This window comes from Labeo rohita, chromosome 19 (assembly GCF_022985175.1).
Source record: "Labeo rohita strain BAU-BD-2019 chromosome 19, IGBB_LRoh.1.0, whole genome shotgun sequence".
NCBI lineage: Eukaryota > Metazoa > Chordata > Actinopteri > Cypriniformes > Cyprinidae > Labeo > Labeo rohita.
This window is the reverse complement of record NC_066887.1, coordinates 6,209,678-6,230,139: the sequence shown is the minus strand read 5'-3', so window position 1 is coordinate 6,230,139 and position 20,462 is coordinate 6,209,678. Positions and strand designations below refer to the sequence as shown.

Below are 20,462 nucleotides of genomic sequence, written 5' to 3'. Positions count from 1 at the left end.
ATATTATGAACTTTCACAAGCCTCTCCAGTCAAGCCAGACCACACTGGATGGGTTCAGGCAGTCCCAGACAAGGATATTGTTTTGTGACAGCCCAGTACATTGTGGTTTTAATCTCATTTCACCACAGACTGACGCATTACAGCTCTGTGTGGCACAGGGTCTGATCGAGTCAGCTGATATTCTAGAGCAGCAGACATAAACAGGGAAATCCTACAGCCCATTCACAATTATTATAATTACTTTAACCATAACTATATTAGCGTTTACTGTACACCCACAAACCACAATGTTCTGTTTATTGTTGTTATTGTGTGCATGCAGCTAAATGCTCTTGTAATTTAATTTAATTTATTTCATTTTATTTTCAGGGGGAGGCACAGCTATTCGTTCCATACCTATTTTATAATTTATCACAGTTATTAAGTGTTACATCCTTGAAATGCACAGCATTTCTTACTGTTTGAAAGTCATTGCACAAATGCTGTTTAGATCTTTGTGTACTCAGGCATGTGTGTGTCTGTTTGAATAAAACACAGTGCCGTGTTTCCCGGCCCACTCTCATTTCTCAAAATCTCAGACAGCAAGGTCAGCCGCATGTACCGCAGGGCGCGGAGCGATTAACCTGCGCCTGTGTGTTTGTGTATGCGCACATGTTTGTGTGTGCTAATGTGTGTCCATCCAAGTGGCAGTAAAGAGGCTTAACGCTGCCTGATCACTCTCTTTCTTTCAGGCACAGCGGTGACGCACCTACTGCTGTTCATAATGTACACTCAAAACAACACACTGGTCTTTAATAAACCTCAAAGACTCTTGAAATTTATTAAGGCAGGACATACTGAAGGCTTGTTTTTTAAATAGCCCAAAAGTTTTAGTTTTGCCACAGCCACACAGTGCACAATATGCATAAATGAGTGCTGTATCCTGCACTCAAATTGATGTTGTGAGTTAACAAGAAATAATATGTTTTATTATTTTTAGAATATTTTCCTGACTAATGCGATTGGGCTGCCAAATATCAAGACATTTTACATATAATATGATAAAAATTAATTTATAGTGGAATAATACCTACTGTTTCACATACTGTTTAAAAAAAAGCAGTATACTGTGCATAAACTAGCATTCATTTGTTACTTGCAGTGATGTTATTGTTAACTAAAATTACAACTATTAAAAATATTTTTGGTAATAAAAAAAAAAAAAAAAAATATCAATGTTTGGTGAAACCTGAACTTACAGTGCCTTGCGAAAGTATTCATACCCCTTCATGTTTTTCTTTTTTTGTTATGATGCTGTTTAATATATAAATTTGTTTAAATTACTTTTTTAGAAAGAAAAAAAGAATTATCAAGCTACACTCCATCGTAATGACAAAGCACAAAACAGGTTTGTAACAACTTTGCAAATTTATTAGAAATAAAAAAAAAAATAAAAAATGATTCCATAAGTATTCATACCCTTTTCTGGGACACTTGAAATTTAGCTCAGGAGCGTTCATATCTCTTGTAGATGTTACTACAGTTCGATTGGAAAGGCACACACCTGTAAATAAAAGTTCTAACAGCTGAAAATGCATATCAGAGCAAAAACCAAACCCTGAGGTCAAAAGAACTGCCTGTAGAGCTCAGAGACAGGATTGCGTCAAGGAACAGATCTGGGGAAGAGTTTAGACAAAAATTCTGCTGCATTGAAGGTTCACAGAAGCATGTAGCCTTCATTGTCCGTAATGGAAGATGTTTTGAACAACTAGAGCTGGCCTCCTGGCCAAACTGAGCAATTAATGGAGAAGAGCCTTGGTTATACTGGTGACCAAGAAGCAGATGGTCACTCTAGTTAAGCTCCATGATCATATATGCAGATGCGAAAAACGTACAGAAGGACAAACATCACTGCAACACTCCACCGATTTGGGCTTTATGGCGGTGTGGCAAGACTCAATCCTTTCCTCAGTGAAGACACATGAAAACATTTGGAATTTGCAACAAAGCATCTAAAGAACTCTCAGATTGTGAGAAATAAGATTCTGTGGTCTAATAAATGTCAATTACAAGCATCATGTATGAAGGAAACCAGGCACTGCTCATCACCTGTAGAATACCATCCCAAAAGTAAAGTGTGCTGGTAGTAGCCTCATGTTGTGGAGCTGTTTTTTCAGCGGCAGGGACTGAGGGACACATTAGAGAAGAAGAAAAGCTCAGAATATTGAGATTTATGAATATCCAATCCAGAGCATTTAGAAGCTCAGACTGGGCAGAAGGTTCACCTTCCAACAGGACAATAACCCTAAACACGCAGCAAGAGGGGCTTATAGAAAACAGCCTGGACTTGAACTAAATCAAATATTTCTGGAGAAACATGAAAATGTGCGTCTGCTCCCATCCAAGCTAACAGAGCTTGAGAGGTGAAGAGAAGAATGGCAGATAATTGCTGAATGCAGATGTGCAAAACTTGTCGCATCATACCCAGAAAGAGGCTGTAAAGGTGCTTCAACGGAGTACTGAGCTAAGGGTATGAATACTTATGCAATGTTTTATTTTGAATAAATTTGCAAAGTTGTTAAAAACCTGTTTTGTGCTTTGTCGTTATGGTGTATGGAGTGTAGATTGATGTGGATAAAAAGATATTTAAAGCAGTTTAACATAAGGCTGCAACAACAAAACGTGAACAATGAAGGGGTATGAATACTTTCGCAAAGCACTGTAAAAAATAAAAATTGGAAAATGAAAATTAGAAATGTTAAAATAAATCTGAAATAAAAAGTTGAAGTTGAATTGCTAAAATATAATAGAAATATAAAATCAAGCTATTTGGAAATATTTAAAATGTTAATAAAATGACAACAACATAAAAAATTACTAAACAAAAAAATAATTTGCAGTATTAATAAATAATATACAGTGGTGAGGAAAAAATATGTGAACCCATTGGAATTGGATGGTTTTCTGCATTAATTGGTCACAAAATGTCATGCTGTCATTTTTGTAAAAGGTTCAGATATGCATAATATGCTGGAAAACCAAAGAATATGCAGGACCTCAATGATGTTTTTTCGGAAGAATAGAGACAAACAAGGGACTCGTGAGCAAATTATGTTTTGGATCATTCATGTAATGACAAATAGGTAAAGTTGACTTACTTTTTCCACAGTACTTTAAATGTTTAATCAGATGTGTTCACTAAAGACAAAATATTTTCAATTGTTTATGTTTGTCTATACATTTTGATTTTGATGACATTTTATGACTAATTAATGCAGAAAACAAGCCAATTCCAATGGTTTCACATACTTTCTCTCCTTTCTGTAAATATTAAAATAACTCGCAAGTTGGCTGCTGCTTATATTAGGTGAATATTAGCTTTTTTAGGGAGCATTTCATTGGACAAAAATATGTGCAGTGCAGGATGAGTCACCAATATTTTTGTCCTAGAAGAGACTGCATACTTAAAATGTTTAGGGCATGATTGCATGTGATTTTAAAGCGTACGTACACAGATACACACATATTAACAAAGAAAAACGCACATGGCCGTGCATGCTCATGCAAGCAGCATCCATTTCTAATCTCAGAGTCATGCGTACCAGCCAGGCACGCACACATTTTACTGACGCACAATGTCGATTGGTCACACTGTTTGAGTAATTGCAACAATCAAGTCATTCATTCACGATTATTTCCAGCATATTACTCATTCTCAAGGTTACTGAGTCAATCATGTGCGGAAGTGCAGGAAGTGATTGTGCTGTGAATGAGCTTTTACTCTAATTGCAAAGGCAGAGATTGACTGAATGCCAGAGGTTGGTGCAAAAATGGATGTGTTGGACTCAGGAAAGATGGATTTATTGGACTCAAATGCTTTGAATTCATTGTTCAGCAACAACACGTTATGCAACATGTTAACGTGTTTGTACGCTCTCTTCACACCCACAGGTGGTTAGTGTGAGCGTAACAAGTGGCAGTGACCAGATGGTGGCGCTACATACTGCCTCTCAGGATGACCTTCTAGTGCACCTACAGAGGGGTCAGCTCAACCCAAATCAGGACCGTGTTGGAGAGTTGGTGGGCAGCATCACAGACCACTTTACACGGTAAGAGTCCACACCAATAACCTCCAGCTTGCACATTTTGCAAGCACTGTGCAAGCATCACTATTACTATTGTTCATTCTCTATGTTGGGGTTTTAAACAGTCCTGTAGCCCTTAGTATTAAAATCAGTTACATAAAGCTGGTCATTTGTCCATATCTGATAACTACATTAAACAAAACTACGTTACAAAATTACAAGAACTACATTAATTTAGCTCAAGTCTGTTCAGTTCCATAACAGTGTGAAGTTCATCACTTTGAAGCGAGGTGAGTTTAGCTGAAAGTTCTACAAAAGGCAGTAATATAGTTATATAGTTCCAGTCAGTTTAGTGTTGATTCAGTTCACTCCAGTACCATAGTGGTAAAAAGTGGTGGTGATGAAAATCTCTCTCAAAATGAATTATCATACAAGTCATCGAGAAGAAACCGTATCGTACATGTGTATTCAAGGTGTAATGAATATATATTATTTGATGGTTACACTTTAAATTCAGTATTTGCTAATAATGCTATAAAAGTTTAAAAACCATATAAAACCAACATAAATACAAAGTGTACTAATTTCTAAGAACTTGGCACATTTTCTGGTTGGTTCGGCTTGTTGTTGCAGTCAAAAGTTTTTGAACTAAGATTTTCACTGTTTTAATGTTTAAAAAAAAGTCAAATATTTTTATTTAAAATAACTGTTTCTGTATGAATATGTTTTAAAATGTAATTTATTTCTGTGATTTCAAAGCTGAATTTTAAACATCATTACTCCAGTCTCCAGTGTCACATGATCCTTTAGAAATCATTCTAATATGCTGATTTGCTGGTCAAAAAAAGTTTTTATTATTATAATTATGTTGAAAACAGCTTAGTAGAATTTTTTCAGGTTTCTTTGATGAATAGAAAGTTCAGAAGAAAAGCATTTGTCTGAAATAGAAATCTTTTGTAACATTATAAATGTCTTTATCATGACTTTTGATCAACTGAAAGCATCCTTGCTAAATGTAAGTATTAATTTCTATAATTTTCCAAAAGAATAAAATAAATAAATTATACCGACTTATACCGAGCTTTTGAATGGTATCGTGTATAATGTTACAAAAGCTTTTCATTTCAGATAAATGCTAATGTTTGGATCTTTCTATTCATCAAAGAGTCTTGAAAAAAATGTACTCAATTGTTTTAAATATTGATAATAATAATAATAAATGTTTCTTGAGCAGCAATAGCGTGTTAGAATGATTTCTTAAGTATCATGTTACACTAAAGACTGGAGTAATGATGCTAAAAATGTAGCTTTGATCACAGGAATAAATTACATTTTAAAATATATTCAAATTTTTGTATATTCAAAGTTTTTTTTAAATGGTAAAAATGTTTTAAAAATGTACCTGTTTTTGCTGTACTTTGGATCAAATAAATGGAGGCTTGGTGAGCAGAAAAGACTTATTTAAAAATATTAAAAATCGTACTGTTCAAAAACTTTTGACTGGTTGTGTATACGTGATCAAATTAATGGATTAGCTTTTTTAAAAAACATTGTATTACAAAAAAAAATATTTCAGTTCAAAAAGATTATAGTTAGAGCCCAGGAAATGTGTTGCTTTATGAAAACAGTCAGGCTGATGAGATACAGTGCCTGCCAAAAATTTGTGGTCTGTTATTTATTTATTTTTATTTATTTATTTATATTTTTTAAATAGATTGTAGGGCTCTATGAAATCCATTTTATTTTTTTCCCAAATTCTGTTAATTTTTTTTCATATTCCATTTATTTCTGTTTAAATTTTTCTGAATTAATTTTTTTCCATTTTAATTTTTCTAGACCATTTTATTGATTAAATTAAAAATATATATATGAATCAAATGGAATATCAAATTCACTGAAATCGAAAAACGTACACAATTTAACATCAATTTATTAAAAGTTTAACAAAAATCACATTTTAATGCCCAGGGAAATATGTTTTTTTCCCCTTCAAATTCAGGTTTATTTTTGATCAAATTATGTGTTTTCCATTAATTTCGTTTCTGGATTTCATTTGAATGGTTTCATTAAATTTTAATAATTAAAAGCATATCTAATTAATTGATTTATAAATAAAATAATAAAAATATATAATATATATTATATAATAAAATAATATATAATGTATAATAAAATATATATTATTTCATTTATTTATTATTTCTTGTGTATTTACATTTTTCTGGTAAATACATTCTGGTAAATAAAACCTCCGTAAATATTCCTTAAAAAATAATGTTTTAATAATAATTTTATTATTAGTAGTGGTACTATCATTACATTAAGTAATATTTTTCTGTCACAGTTTTTTCAAGTTAAACTGAAGTATTATTTTGACGGGATTACTGTGAAGACAATAGTTTTTCTCAAAAGAATCCAAGTAACCGTGCCATTCCACATTATACAGTAAATTCCATTTTTATAACTAGATTCTGCGATTCCATCCACGTTTTCCCCTAAATTAATACTCTTAATTCATCAAGAATCTATTGAATTGATTAAACGTGACAGTAAAGACACGTATAATGTTACAGTTTCTTCAGCATATTAGAATGATTTCATGTCTGCAGAGACATTTAAAAAGTCTTACTGTTCCCAAACTTAGTGTACAAAGTATCTCCGACACACGTCATTTGGACACAAGTATTTACATCATGATTTGATTTTAAAGATACCCACTTATCCCATCATCACATGTTGCAGCCTGGAGGACTGTTCTGTTACACACATTCTCGCATACACACATATGCATCCATGTTGTGAGATGCTCATTCATGCGATGGCATTTCTAGGATCCTCACAGAACCGGCCCCGAGGGAGGTAATATTAGGTCCTGCGGCCCGGTTGTGTATACATTGTTTGTGTGTGTGTGGCAGGTGTGGGGTGTGTGTCAGTCAGTGGGTGTCTGTAATCACTGCTCCTGCACGTCTGCTTTAAAGCCATTGTGCTGCCATCTGCGAGTCAATGCGTGGGGTCATGCCCCCTTTACGACATCATCAAAAGGAGACGTCAGAGCGGCCTGAGGAAGTGTGGAGGAAGGCAAATAGTGTGTGAGCATGTGTGGGGGGGTGGGCGGGAGAACAGATGACAAAGCACACACGTGCAGAGACACAGCACCACATTCATTGATTTAAAAACTATATAGTTTTTCCTTTTTTCATAAAGACCATAATGATAAGGAGAATGTTAAGCACAAAATTTAAGACAACATGGACTGTTTTAAAGCATATGTGAGGTATTTCAGTTAAACAGATGTAAAAATAAGCTCTCGCCAACTCTAAACAGAAGGTGACCGTACTTTGCCAAGTAGGGCATGTTCCTGGATCAGAACGTCTTGTTGGTCCTGAAACAACATTCTTCTGAACTAACAAAGTCTTAACCCAATATCTAACCAGATTTCCCCCCAAATCAAGTTTGCAGGTTCTGTTTGTGAATAATTTTGCAAAAGAATGTTATGCAGATAATTAGTGGTGAATTGTGCATCTTTGTGAAAGAAATAAAGATATAGTTCACCCCAAAATAAAACATTACCCCATGATTTACTCACCCTCAAAGCAGGTGCAAATGTCTTTCTTCTTTCAGATGAATACAATCAGAGTTATATTAAAAAATGTTCTGGTTCTTTCAAGCTTTATAATGGCAGTGAATGGCTGTTGAGATTTTAAAGACTAATAAAGTGCATCCATCCATTATAAAAAATACTCCACGCAGCTCTGAGAATCAATGCATTTGTGTAAGAAAAATATCCATATTTAAAAGGTTACACTTCAAAAAATGCTTTTCTTACTTAGATTTTTTGTCTTGTTTCCAGCCAAAATATCTAAAAATTCTTAAATCAAGAAGAATTTTCTAGACAAGTGAAAATGATTGTCTTGTTTTCAGAAAAAAAACTAGTCAAAATTTTGTGAGTTTTTGCTTAGAACAAGCTAAATAATCTGCCAATGGGGTAAGCTAAATAATCTTATTTTCTGCTTGAAATAAGATTATTTTGCTTACTCTATTGGCAGATTATTTTGCTTGTTCTAAGCAAAAATTCACTTAAATTTGTTGTCTTTTTTCTGAAAATAAGACAATAATTTTGCTTGTCTAGAAAATTCTTCTTGATTTAAGAATTGTTAGATATTTTGGCTGGAAACAAGACAAAAAATTTAAGTAAGAAAAGCATTTTTTTGCAGTGTATAAACTGTAATCTCTGGCTTCTGCTAACTGTCATATGTGACCCTGGACCACAAAACCAGTCACCAGTCAAAATTGAGATTTATATATCAATTTGAACTCTTTCCATTGATGTATGGTTTGTTAGGATAGGACAATATTTGGCCGAGATACAACTATTTGAAAATCTGGAATCTGAGGGTGCAAAAAAAATCAAACATTGAGAAAATCTCGTTTAAAGTTGTCCAACTTAAGTTCTTAATAATGCATATTACTAATCAAAAATTAAGTTTTGATATATTTACAGTAGGAATTTTACAAAATATCTTTATGGAACATGATCTTTACTTACTTTCCTAATGATTTTTGGCATAAAAGAAAAATTTTGACCCATACAATGTATTTTTGGCTATTGGTACAAATATACCCCAGCGACTTAAGACTGATTTTGTGGTCCAGGGTCACATATTGGGATTCACAAGAGAGTGGCGTTTCAGTGGATGAATTAGAAGTACAAAACAAGGATTTCGAAAAATTTTGTAAAGAAGTATGTTGGAGGATTTCGATATAAGCCAAATTAAACTGGTGTTCTATTGCTGTAAACAAAACTTGGTTCTCACGACATTAGTATATTCTCACCGGTATACACAATCGCATCGATTTGCTTCAGAAGGCCTTTTTTAACCCCCTGGAATCATGTGGAGTACTTTTTATGATGGATGGATGCACTTTATTGGACTTCAACATCTCAACACCCATTCACTGGCATTATAAAGGTTGGAAGAGCCAGGACATTTATTAATATGACTCCTATTATGTTTGTATGAAAGAACAAAGTCGTATACACATAGGATGGCTTGAGGGTTAGTAAATCATGGGGTAATTTTCATTTTTGGGTGAACTATCCCTTTCAAATACTTATAGCCACCATACAAGAAATCCAGAACAGAAATCCACATGATGAATATCCATAAACATTCACTAAATAACAGAAAATGTAACACTAAAAACTCTAATGTACATTACTGATAACAAAAATAAGAACAAATCTATTTTAAAATTGCAGAGGCTACTGCAAATGTTTTTCACCATAAATTAAATGATAATTCATAGTTTTTTATTTCCAAAAAAAAAACAAAAAACAAAAAAAAAACATACATTTGACAGTATTTTAGAGTAATATTACATATAATGCACATCACCATTTATAATTTTTCACCATATGGTAAGGAAACTTACCATATGCATTTTCTTTTTCTGTAAAATTAAAAACAAGTGAAATTTTATAATGATTTTATTATTTCACAGCATTTCAGATCAACATGTATACTGTGGCTGTGGTTTTAGGTACTTAATTCTGTTATACATTTGAAACATTTATGAAACTGACAAATAAACAAATAAGCTTTGTACAGTGGTAATGCACACTGAGTAACATAATTTATGTAATAACATAGACATCTCATGACCAGCTAAAGTTCATGTTAGTGTAATCATTACGTGAAATGAGATTCAACTCACGCTCCAGATCTTCCCCCAGACTACTCAAAAAATGATTATACAATACTTAATGTATTATTGAAATGTATAAAAATGGAGGTTTAGTTGGAGTGTTGGAGAAATCCTGGATAATTGGTCACAAGAGTTTCTCGTGATCTTTAATCTTTCACTCAGTTTAAAGAGAACAGACAGATTTGTGATGACCTGAAGGAGTTATATAGATGAATTGGTACATAAAATATGTATGAACTGTAGCAAAGCTTCTAAGCAGCTGGTCTCAGGGTGATTTTTAGTGGATGTATGAAGTCAAGTTCACACAGATGTGTTCTAGCAGAGGAACCACAGATGTAAAGAATCACTTTAACTATCAGCATAATCCACTAAATGTTGACAACCACAAAGTGTTAATGCTGTTTAGCGTTTCTTTAATGTATTATTTAAAATAACAAATTCCTTTTAATTGAATGTTTTGCTTGAAAAGTGTGCTTATATGTTATTCAGACACATTACGTTATTATTCTCATTATTACAATATGATCAAACCACTCTTATGATTGGGGATATAGTTTTGTAAATATTTAATGACTTTACATTCCACATTCTCTTTTGAATGCATGCTGAGAGCTCTTGTTGATCTGAAATGTCTGTATCTCAATTCACAAAGTGATTCATTACTGTTATCATGCCTGTCTTTAAACCCAGTGACCTTTCCCGTGGGTCATTCAGCCTCACCTGACTCATGCAGACATTTTGACTGTGTCATGTGTGTTTGTTTGTGGAACGGCAGTGCCAGTCTGCTTGTGTGTGTGTTGGGTAGTTTAAACCCCTCTTTGGCCATCTGTTGAGACAGCTGGGTGTGTGTGTGTGTGGGTGTGTGTGTGTGTGTGTGTGTTGGGGATGGTTTGCCTAAAGGCAGTGTTGGAGTTGATCTTAGGATCTTTTTGTAGTTCTAGTGTGTTGGACTGTGAGAGCTTCTAGAGCCAAAGGGTTAGCAGAGCTTGTTTGAATTAACAATTCTTTAGAAATGACCAGTTGTGAATTTTCTTTCTAAATCTAAATAGATGAACATTACCAAGCAATGTAGAAGAGTTACAGAAATTGAAGTATTAGTATGATGAGGCATAGTCTCTGCTAGAGGAACATCATAAATATTATTAATGTAAATGTATAATATAAAATATATGGCTTTATTTAATACAAATGTTTAAAAAAGCAGAGTGGCCAATTGCCATTATGTTGCTTATATACATACAGTAATTCAGTTTAATTTAAGAAAAGTAATCACTTCTTCAAAATACACATTCAAATCAACTGCACATTGTCATGAATCATTTTACCATAGTAATAATTGGCTTACATTATAATAATGGCCTTGTTGTTCCTTTACATTTCTGAGTGTGTACTGTAATAAGGTATAACCATTATTATGTATGCATTATAATATCAGTAGTTGGCTTTTGTTGGCCTGTTTACTCTGTCTTTACAGAATTGTTGTTTAAAGGCGATAAAGGCTTAAAAGCTTATCTCAGGTTTAATAAATCCAGTCTAGTGCAAATTATGAATTCTGATTTGCAAGGTAATCATTAATGCAGTTAAACATTATTTCTTATCAGTATTTTGTGTAACACTTTCTATGAAGCCCATATTTATAATACATTATAAGGGTATTCTTAAGGCATTATAATGAATGCATAATGCATTATAAAGACCTTATAATGTGTTATATCATCTTATGAATATTCATAAGAACAGTTTTAATGTATTATAATATTTACTTATTTGTGGTTATAGCTTTTAAGAGTTTGATGATTTATAACACGCAGTGAACACATTGCATCCATTTAAGTTATAATGGATTATATTTGCCATAGTTATGTTTTATATGCTACTTTACTTTAAAGAAATCAAAGACCACTTATAAGTATAGTAATAATAATTTTTTTTTTTTCTTAAACAGCTATAAGATCAGATATTAGATCAGATTTTTTTTTGTAATATCAGTTTGATTATTTTAATGGTACCCTTTAAACAGCTGTTGATTAGTATAGGAATACATTACATATTATGATATCTTAAAAATAACGCCTAAATATCAAATATACCTAAATAACACATCATGTCTAAAAATAACACTTTTGAACTGTTTTATGTATTAAGACATTGTAAAATGTAATTTATTCTTGTGATGCAAAGCAGAATATTCAGCATCATTACTCCAGTCTTCAGTGTCACATGATCGTACAGAAATCATTCTGATATGCTAATTTGCTTCTCATGAAACAATTCTTCTTATTAGAAATGTTGCAAACAGTTGTGCTGCTTTATACTTTTTGTGGAAACCTTGGGATGCAGCATTGATTAAAAAAAGTATGAATCATACTTTTTTTAATCAATGTTGCATCCTTGAAGTACAAATTAAAAAAAAAAAATTAATGGTAGTCTAGATGTTTTGCTAGATGAACTGTCTTCTAAACACAGTTTGTTGTATCTGTTGGTGTGCTTGTGTATGTTAAGCAGCACTGTGTATGTACGTGTGTATATGTGTCACTCTGGGTTAACCGAGTTTGTTTGTGCTTGTGTCATCTGCAGACATTATGACCAGAATAATCAGCTCTATTGTTGCCATGTGTGACATCATCCCTGTTGTGTGTGTGTGTGTGTGTGTGTGTGTGTGTGTGTTGTCCTCCCATAGGAAGGAAGAGCTTCTTGCGTAATCCTACACTGGTGTGATGCTGTCTATCAATAAGGGAACTATCTTCTCAGGCTCAGTTGATGAGCAGCTTATCTCGTACTACCTTCCCAAGTTGTACATGTAGTGTCACTAAGGATTAACCAAGATAAAATTAATCTATGTAACGAACTGTGTGATTATATAACTGTTACACAAGGTGTTACCGTCTTCATCAAGCCCCTCAGCCACTAAAATTTATTGAATCATTAAATTCTATCCTCAAGTTTAGTCAGTAGATTTCAAAATTCAAGTTCCTCATAGTAATAAAGCATTGCACTTAATGCTGATGGGAAAGTCTGCAGGGAAGCAATAGCTTGAATGGAATATAGTGGGCAGTGAAAGTGGTCATTATTAATTCTCCCTTTTGTCGCTCTGTATGACGTCCTTTTGATGAATGTTAGTGCTGCTTTTTCCCGTACAGTGAAGCATACAGTGAAGTTGTTAAACTTTTAAAAAGTACCAAAAGGGAAGTCTATGGAAGCCCATTTCCACCAAAGAACAGAAAAATAATAAAGATAAATTCTGACGTTTTATCTTACAATTCAGACATTTTGTGAGATAAGTCACAATTACCTTTTTTATTCTGTGGTGAAAACAAACAAACAAACAAAAAAAAAAAAAAAAAAAAAAACAACTGTGAGATAGAAAATCAGTATTGCAAGATATAAACTTAGAATTGCAAGATGTAAACTCAGAATAACAGATATAAACTCTGAATTGTGAGAGATAAACTCAGCATTAAGATATTAACTCAGAATTGAGATATTAACTCAGAATTGAGATATTAACTCAGAATTATGAGATATAAACTCAGAATTTAGATATAAACACTGAATTGTGAAATATAAACTCAGAATTGAGGTAAACTCAAAATTATGAGATTCTTCATATTATCAATGAATTGAGAAACTCAGAATTATGAGATAAACTTAGAATTGAGGTAAACTTAGAATTATGAGATTCAAACTCAGAATTTGGATATACAGTAAACTCAAAATTGTGAGATAAGCTCAGAATTATGAGATTCTTCATATTATCAATGAGATAAACTCATAATTATGAGAAATAAACTCAGAATTGAGATATTAACTCAGAATTATGAGATATAAACTCAGAATTAAGATAAAATCAGAATTATGTGATATAAACTCAGAACTGATATAAACTCAGAATTATAAGATTCTTCATTTTATCAATGAACTGACATAAATTCAGAATTGTGAGATATAAACTCAGAATTTAGATAAACTTAGAATTATGAGATATAAACTCAGAATTTAAATTATCTCAGAATGATAATAATATACACAGAATTGTGAAATATAGGCTCACAATTGAGATAAACTCAGAATTGTGAGATATACATTTAGAATTATGAGATATAAACTCAGAATTTGGGTATAAACTCATAATTGTGATATATAATCTCAGAATGATGATATATACACTCAGAATTGTGAGATATACATTTAGAATTGTGAGATGTAAACTCAAAATTGTAAGATATACACTCAAAATGAAGATGAACTTAATTTAGATATACACTCAGAATTGTGAGATATACTCTCAGAATTGAGGTATCAACTCAGAACAGATATAATCTCAAGATTATGAGATATAGAGTCAGAATTATGAGATAAAAAGTTGCAAAACTTTTTTATATTCAGTGGCATAAACAAAAAAAAAACAGAATTGCAAGATATAAATTCAAAATTGAAAGATATGAACATGAAATTGCGAAGAAAAAAAGTCTGAGTTGTAAGATTCTCTGCTGGAACTCAATTTTCATTCTCATTTATGCATATTCAAATTCTCAAGATGTTTTCCACCATGTTTGACGTCAGTGACACCAAATGAATGTCTCATAATGCAACAACTATGAATATGCAAAAGTGCATATGAAATGTGCAAAAGTGCACTGAATTATAATTTATATTAAGTCTGCTACTCGCAAAGTCAAGTGATTTTCACAGTTTTTATTATTTCATGAGCTATTTCTTTAATTCTTTGTTAGTGTTGCTGAAGTTGTCACTTGTCACATCAAATAGAGGATCAGCATGTGGTTTGCCCCACCAGTTTACTCTGATTTCTCCCCCTACTCACACTCAGTGTAACAGCCTGTTCCCCCACACCTCTGTGGGACGCAGATGCTGCTGTTGCCCCGACGATAGTTGCCAAGCAGCTGAGGAAGTGCTAATTAGGATTGCAGGAGAGATGATGGGGAGTAGTGGAGGTGGAGGAGTGTGTGTACATGTGTGTGTGATTGTGTATGTGGCAGAGTGTGTTTTAAATGGGCTTCAATCTGTAGACTCTTAATGGTCCCTCCTGGTGTCTTATGACTGCTGTGGGTTGTTTTTGGGCCCAGAAGGCTTTTAGTCTGTCTATAAAGAGCTGTATTATAGAGAAAAATACAAGCCTGTTTATAGGACTGTTCGGTATTCTCTCCCTATAAGAATTATGTTTACAGAGTAGGTTATTGCGCTCAATTTTTGCATAATAAGTAGAATTGTATGAAGTGGACAAGTAACTATCCAAGTGTTTTCGTATATATACACAATTTTTTAGATTTCAGTTTGTATTTGACTTGGACAGTTAACTAAATTGAATTTCCTGTAATGATCAATTAATATAGTGTATACTACTGTTTAAATTAATACTTCTATTCAACAAAGATGCATTAAACAGACAAAAACTGACAGTAAAGACTACAAAAAATCCCTTAAAAAAATCTGTGTGTCAATGTTTCCACAAAAAAGTGACACTGAAGACTGGAGTAATGATGCTAAAAATTCAGCTTTGCATCACGGAATAAATTACATTTTAAAATATATTAGATTAAAATATACACCGACCAAAATTATTAATGCAACACTTTGGTTTTTGCCCCATTTTTTATGAGCTGAACTTAAAAATGTAAGACTTTTTCTAAGGCCTATTTCTCTCAAATATTGTTCACAAATCTGTCTAAATCTGTGTTAATGAGCACTTCTCCTTTGCTGAGATAATCCAGGGGGGTCCGAAAACCAGTCAGTATCTGGTGTGACCACCATTTGCCACACGCAGTGCAACACATCTTCTTCGCATAGAGTTGATCAGGTTGTTGATTGTGGCCTGTGGAATGTTGGTCCACTCCTCTTCAATGGCTGTGTGAAGTTGCTGGATATTGGCAGGAACTGGAACACGCTGTCGTATACGCCGATCCAGAGCATCCCAAACATGCTCAATGGGTGACATGTCCGGTGAGTATGCTGGCCATGCAATAACTGAGATGTTTTCAGCTTCCAGGAATTGTGTACAGATCCTTGGGGCATGCATTATCATGCTGCAACATGAGGTGATGGTCGTGGATGAACGACACAACAATGGGTCACGGGTATCTCTGTGCATTCAAAATGCCATCAATAAAATGCACCTGTGTTCGTTGTCCATAACATACACCTGCCCATACCATAACCCCACCGCCACCATGGGCCACTCGATCCACAACGTTAACATCAGCAAACCGCTCACCCACACGACGCCATACACGCTGTCTGCCATCTGCCCTGTACAGTGAAAACCGGGATTCATCCATGAAGAGAACACCTCTCCAAAGTGCCAGACGCCATCAAATGTGAGCATTTGCCCACTCAAGTCGGTTACGATGTCGAACTGCAGTCAGGTCGAGACCCCGATGAGGACGACGAGCATGCAGATGAGCTTCCCTGAGATGGTTTCTGACAGTTTGTGCACAAATTCTTTGGTTATGCAAACCGATTGTAACAGCAGCTGTCCGGGTGGTTGGTCTCAGATGATCTTGGAGGTGAAGATGCTGGATGTGGAGGTCCTGGGCTGGTGTGGTTATACATGGTCTGCGGTTGTGAGGCCGGTTGGATGTACTGCCAAATTCTCTGGAACACCTTCGGAGACGGCTTATGGTAGAGAAAATGAACATTCAATTCACGGGCAACAGCTCTGGTGAACATTCCTGCAGTCAGCATGCCTTAAAACTTGCGACATCTGTGGCATTGTGCTATGTGATAAAACTGCACATTTTAGAGTGGCCTTTTATTGTGTCCAGCCTAAGGCACACCTGTGCAATAATCATGCTGTCTAATCAACATCTTGATATGCCACACCTGTGAGGTGGATGGATTATCTCAGCAAAGGAGAAGTGCTCACTAACACAGATTTAGACAGATTTGTGAACAATATTTGAGAGAAATGGGCCTTTTGTGTACATAGAAAAAGCAATGTACATGTAGCTAAAGAATGTGATTTTTAAGACTTTGGCTGAAAGTAATCTTACATTTTCCTTCTTTTCAAAGGGATGTGTCACTGCTATTAAAGAAACATTCATTTTTGCACTTTCTGTCAGCTGTAATTATTTCCTGCCCTTTCATTCTTTCTCTATCAATCTCATATCGTCTCCTGCAGTGTTTTTGTATCCCTGCTTCCACCTTTTGTCTCTCTGAGAGAGTTTGTCACTTCTGTCTGGTTGTTGACAGATGTGCATTCTCAGCTCCTGTCCTGAGAGCCTTTCCCTTCGGGGAAACAGCTGACAGTTTTAGAGAGGGCGAAAGAAGTGATGTTGTGTGAGAGTTATGGATGAATGCCTGAGGTGAGAATGATTTTAAAAGCAGCAGAGATGCAGAAGTCTGTTTAGTTTAGGATGAAACTGAGTGAAAGTGGCAGAGGGAAAGGTGGTAGAGAGTTTCCACTGACCTCAGATGACTATGTTATTAATAATCTGTAAGAGTGATAGTAGTAGTACCTTAAACTGCTGAACAAAAATAAGCTTACAAATTTACAAAGTCAGCTGTAAGCCTAGCAGTAAAACGCTTTAGGTCATTATTTTTATTTTATTTAATTTGATAAAATTTTATAACAGTTAATTTGAAAGTTTTTTTACTCAGACATTGCTAGGAAATTTCACAAATTATTACAAATAAATAACATTGAATTAAGCAAATAGTAAACATTTCAAGTAGAATTTTCTTGTAAAATGTTTTATTTACAACTTTGAAAAAAATATTTTTTTGCAGTGTAAAAGAGACTGAGATGAGCACTTGTATCTCATATATAATGCTGATAGTTTTGCTTAATAATTTCATCATTGTGAGGACACAAAGATTTTTAATAAAGCAATGCAACATTTAACATTGTATCTTCATTGGGACATTGCTAGAAGAAGTGCTCTCGCCTCTTTAGCTGGTGATGTACTCAACAGGCCATTAGGAGGAGACTGCAAACAAACACACGCAGCCCACAGGGGCCTAAACTCAGGGTGTGATGGTAAACAAAAAGTATGCGCAGTGACAGCCAGGACCCCGGGGACACAGACTGCCATGTTTGCGTGTGTTTTCTTCAGTCGTTTTCCATTCTTAGGGATGTGCTTGCAGGAATAGCGGATCTGGAATATGTAACGAAGTGTGTTTTTCAGGCATGGCCCAAAACAGAGTCGTCAGTGATTCATTGTAATGGACATGGAGATGTATAGTGTGATTATAGCAGCCAAATAAAAACACTGAATGAATGAAAGAAGATTCATTCTCTGAGGCACGCAAGAACGGTACGAAGTTGCTGCTGCGTCCCAGTTCTGTCGTATGGTTTCCATGGCAATAAATAATGCAGCCCGACTGCAGCCTGTTCTCATTGGTTGAGGCACCATGTCCCTAGAAAAAAACGGGTCAACTCAACTGCAAACCTGCACCACTGAGGAAGCGCACAACTGCTTAAGTTCTTAGAGGAGTTGTGAAAACCACTGCGCCCAACTGATCTACTGAATCAACAAAATTTAAACTGTGTCATCATTTACGCAACCTCATCTCACACAACTCTGTATGTTTTTTTGTCTGTGGAACACAAAAGTAGAATTTTTGGAAACTCATTGTACAGCATTTTGCATGCAAAGAGTTTGAAAGAATGACAACACCATTTTTATTTTTTTGGGGTCAACTATTTCTTTAACCTTAAATCTTAACCAGGAGCAGTTAAAGTCCTCCAGTGTCAGGTTTCTCTGGCCTTCTTCTGGTGAGTTGGTGAATCAGAAGAAGGTCAGTGGGTTGGTGGCTTTGAGCCCTGATGGGAACAGCTGAGTGGAAAGGGAACAGGAGAACCGAGGAGTTGCGTGACCCGCAGTAGGCTTTTTTCATGGCGGGTTGCCGCCCACCTGTTAGAGGGCTTATGAGGAAAGCGTGAGTGCTTCACTGCTGGTTTGGAGTGGGATGGAAAAAAAAAAAACTAACAGAAGGAAAAAGACCAGCCAGTTTTACTATAGTTGCTGCAACCTAGGAATATGTATCTGGTTTCTCCCAAGGTTATGTTCTCCATTTCTGTCACTGATGGATTTTTGGTTCCATGCCACTTTCGTCTTTGGCTTGCTTAGTTGGGGAGGTTAAATTTCTGTCAGTATTGTTGGCTTGATTGCACAGACACTTATTGGAAGAGAGCTGAACTGGGTGATGACATTACTGAATCAACAATGAACTGACTTTAACTGCAAAATCAACTGTTATTGTCTTCTTGCATTATTGGCAGTCCTGTTTCACACTGTAAAGCGGCTTTGACACAATCTGTATTGTATAAAGAGCTATAAAAGACAATAAAGAAAAAAACAGAAGACTGAACTGACACTGAAGACTGGAGTAATGATGCTGAAAATTCAGCTTTGCATCAAAAGAATGAAGTCATAATGTGCCGCAGATATGTGCATTGTAAATAAGGAGTTATCCAAGCATTAATGGCATGTTCTGATGCCCGTCAACCACTGTCCCAGCTATGGGCACCTAGCCCCACTGCTTTGTGGTAAGTCTATTGAGACAAGGCTAGACACCCTGACAGAAAAGCAATGTGCTGGAGATGCGCAATAGACGGGCCTTAACAAACAAAGGATCCGGCAGTCTCCTGCAGCCAAGATGGGGGACCGGTTGTTGTGGGACTACCCTTGCACCCAATTTGGAACTTTGATACTTTCCTTGCGCAGGCCGGTCAGAAGTGACAATATCTGGACCTTACAAATGGTTGTCAGATGGCAATGGCATTGGGAGCAGGTATGAACAGACTGGGAGCTCCTAGTTAGAACCTTGCACAGCAGCGGCACAGGGTATTTGAGTGGCAGTTTTCTCAGCAGACCCCTCTGCGACTGAGCAGCCCTGTTTAGGGACCGCACTGCTCACCTCAATTGGGGAAGTGCCTAGAAAAGGTGGCCTAAAAATTGCCCATTCAGTTACTCACCTGGATAGGTTACCATGCCTATCGGATTATTCCATTACTGCAGTCGAAATAAGAAAAAATAATAGGAATGGCAAGGAAAGCCCTTTATACTTCAGAGGAACACCTAACCCTTGATTCTGATTGGTTGAGTCACGTTCAAAGCTGCTGTAAATTACTCTACAAATAAATTACTCTCTTTGTTTACATCTGTGTATAGCTCTGCAACCACTTTGTTGCAAGCACAATGGTTTCTGAGGAACTACATTGTTTGGCGGAAGAATAATGTTTGGATTAATATCATTACACTTTATTTGATCTGTTTTATTTCTTCTCCTACCTTATAGATTAATAAAACAACTTGGCAGAAAAATTCAGGAAATTGAACAACATTTCAAAGTAAACCATTACACAAAGGTTTAGAAGTAATTTACTCAAGGAATGGGTGCAAAAAAAACAGGACATTATAAGTGGTCTTGGAAAATAAGTAGAAATTTTAAACTTTTAAATATAGCCCCCTTAAAAATGTACAATGCTAAATCGATGTTCATTCATGTAGAATTCATATTTGTTTCATTCTAAGTGAAAGCGACTGTGTGCCATGGTTGTCCTTTCACTGAGAGTTGGTGATCATGTTAAATACTCGGAGGATGCGAGAGGAACAGGGAAGTGTTTAGGGAACAGGGACAGGATCAGACAGCAGAGGTGTCCCTTCTCATCTGTTCTGTCCTACATAGAACATTATTTTTGACTCCATCAAATGGGACTTTTTGAGCCCCACT

General features: G+C 35.1%; 2 protein-coding genes across 3 annotated transcripts in view; both read left to right on the top strand.

Moving 5' to 3' along the window:
* Positions 1 to 20,462, top strand: part of si:dkey-154b15.1 (uncharacterized) — a 110,354-nt gene that overhangs the window by 49,274 nt on the left and 40,618 nt on the right. The window lies entirely within an intron of this gene.
* myo1g (myosin IG) overlaps positions 1 to 20,462 on the top strand; it is a 65,727-nt gene that overhangs the window by 42,421 nt on the left and 2,844 nt on the right. For both annotated transcript variants that reach the window (XM_051136445.1, XM_051136444.1), the window contains one exon: positions 3,931 to 4,088. In XM_051136445.1, the coding sequence (XP_050992402.1) occupies positions 3,931 to 4,088 (158 nt within the window). The remainder of the gene's footprint in view (positions 1 to 3,930; positions 4,089 to 20,462) is intronic.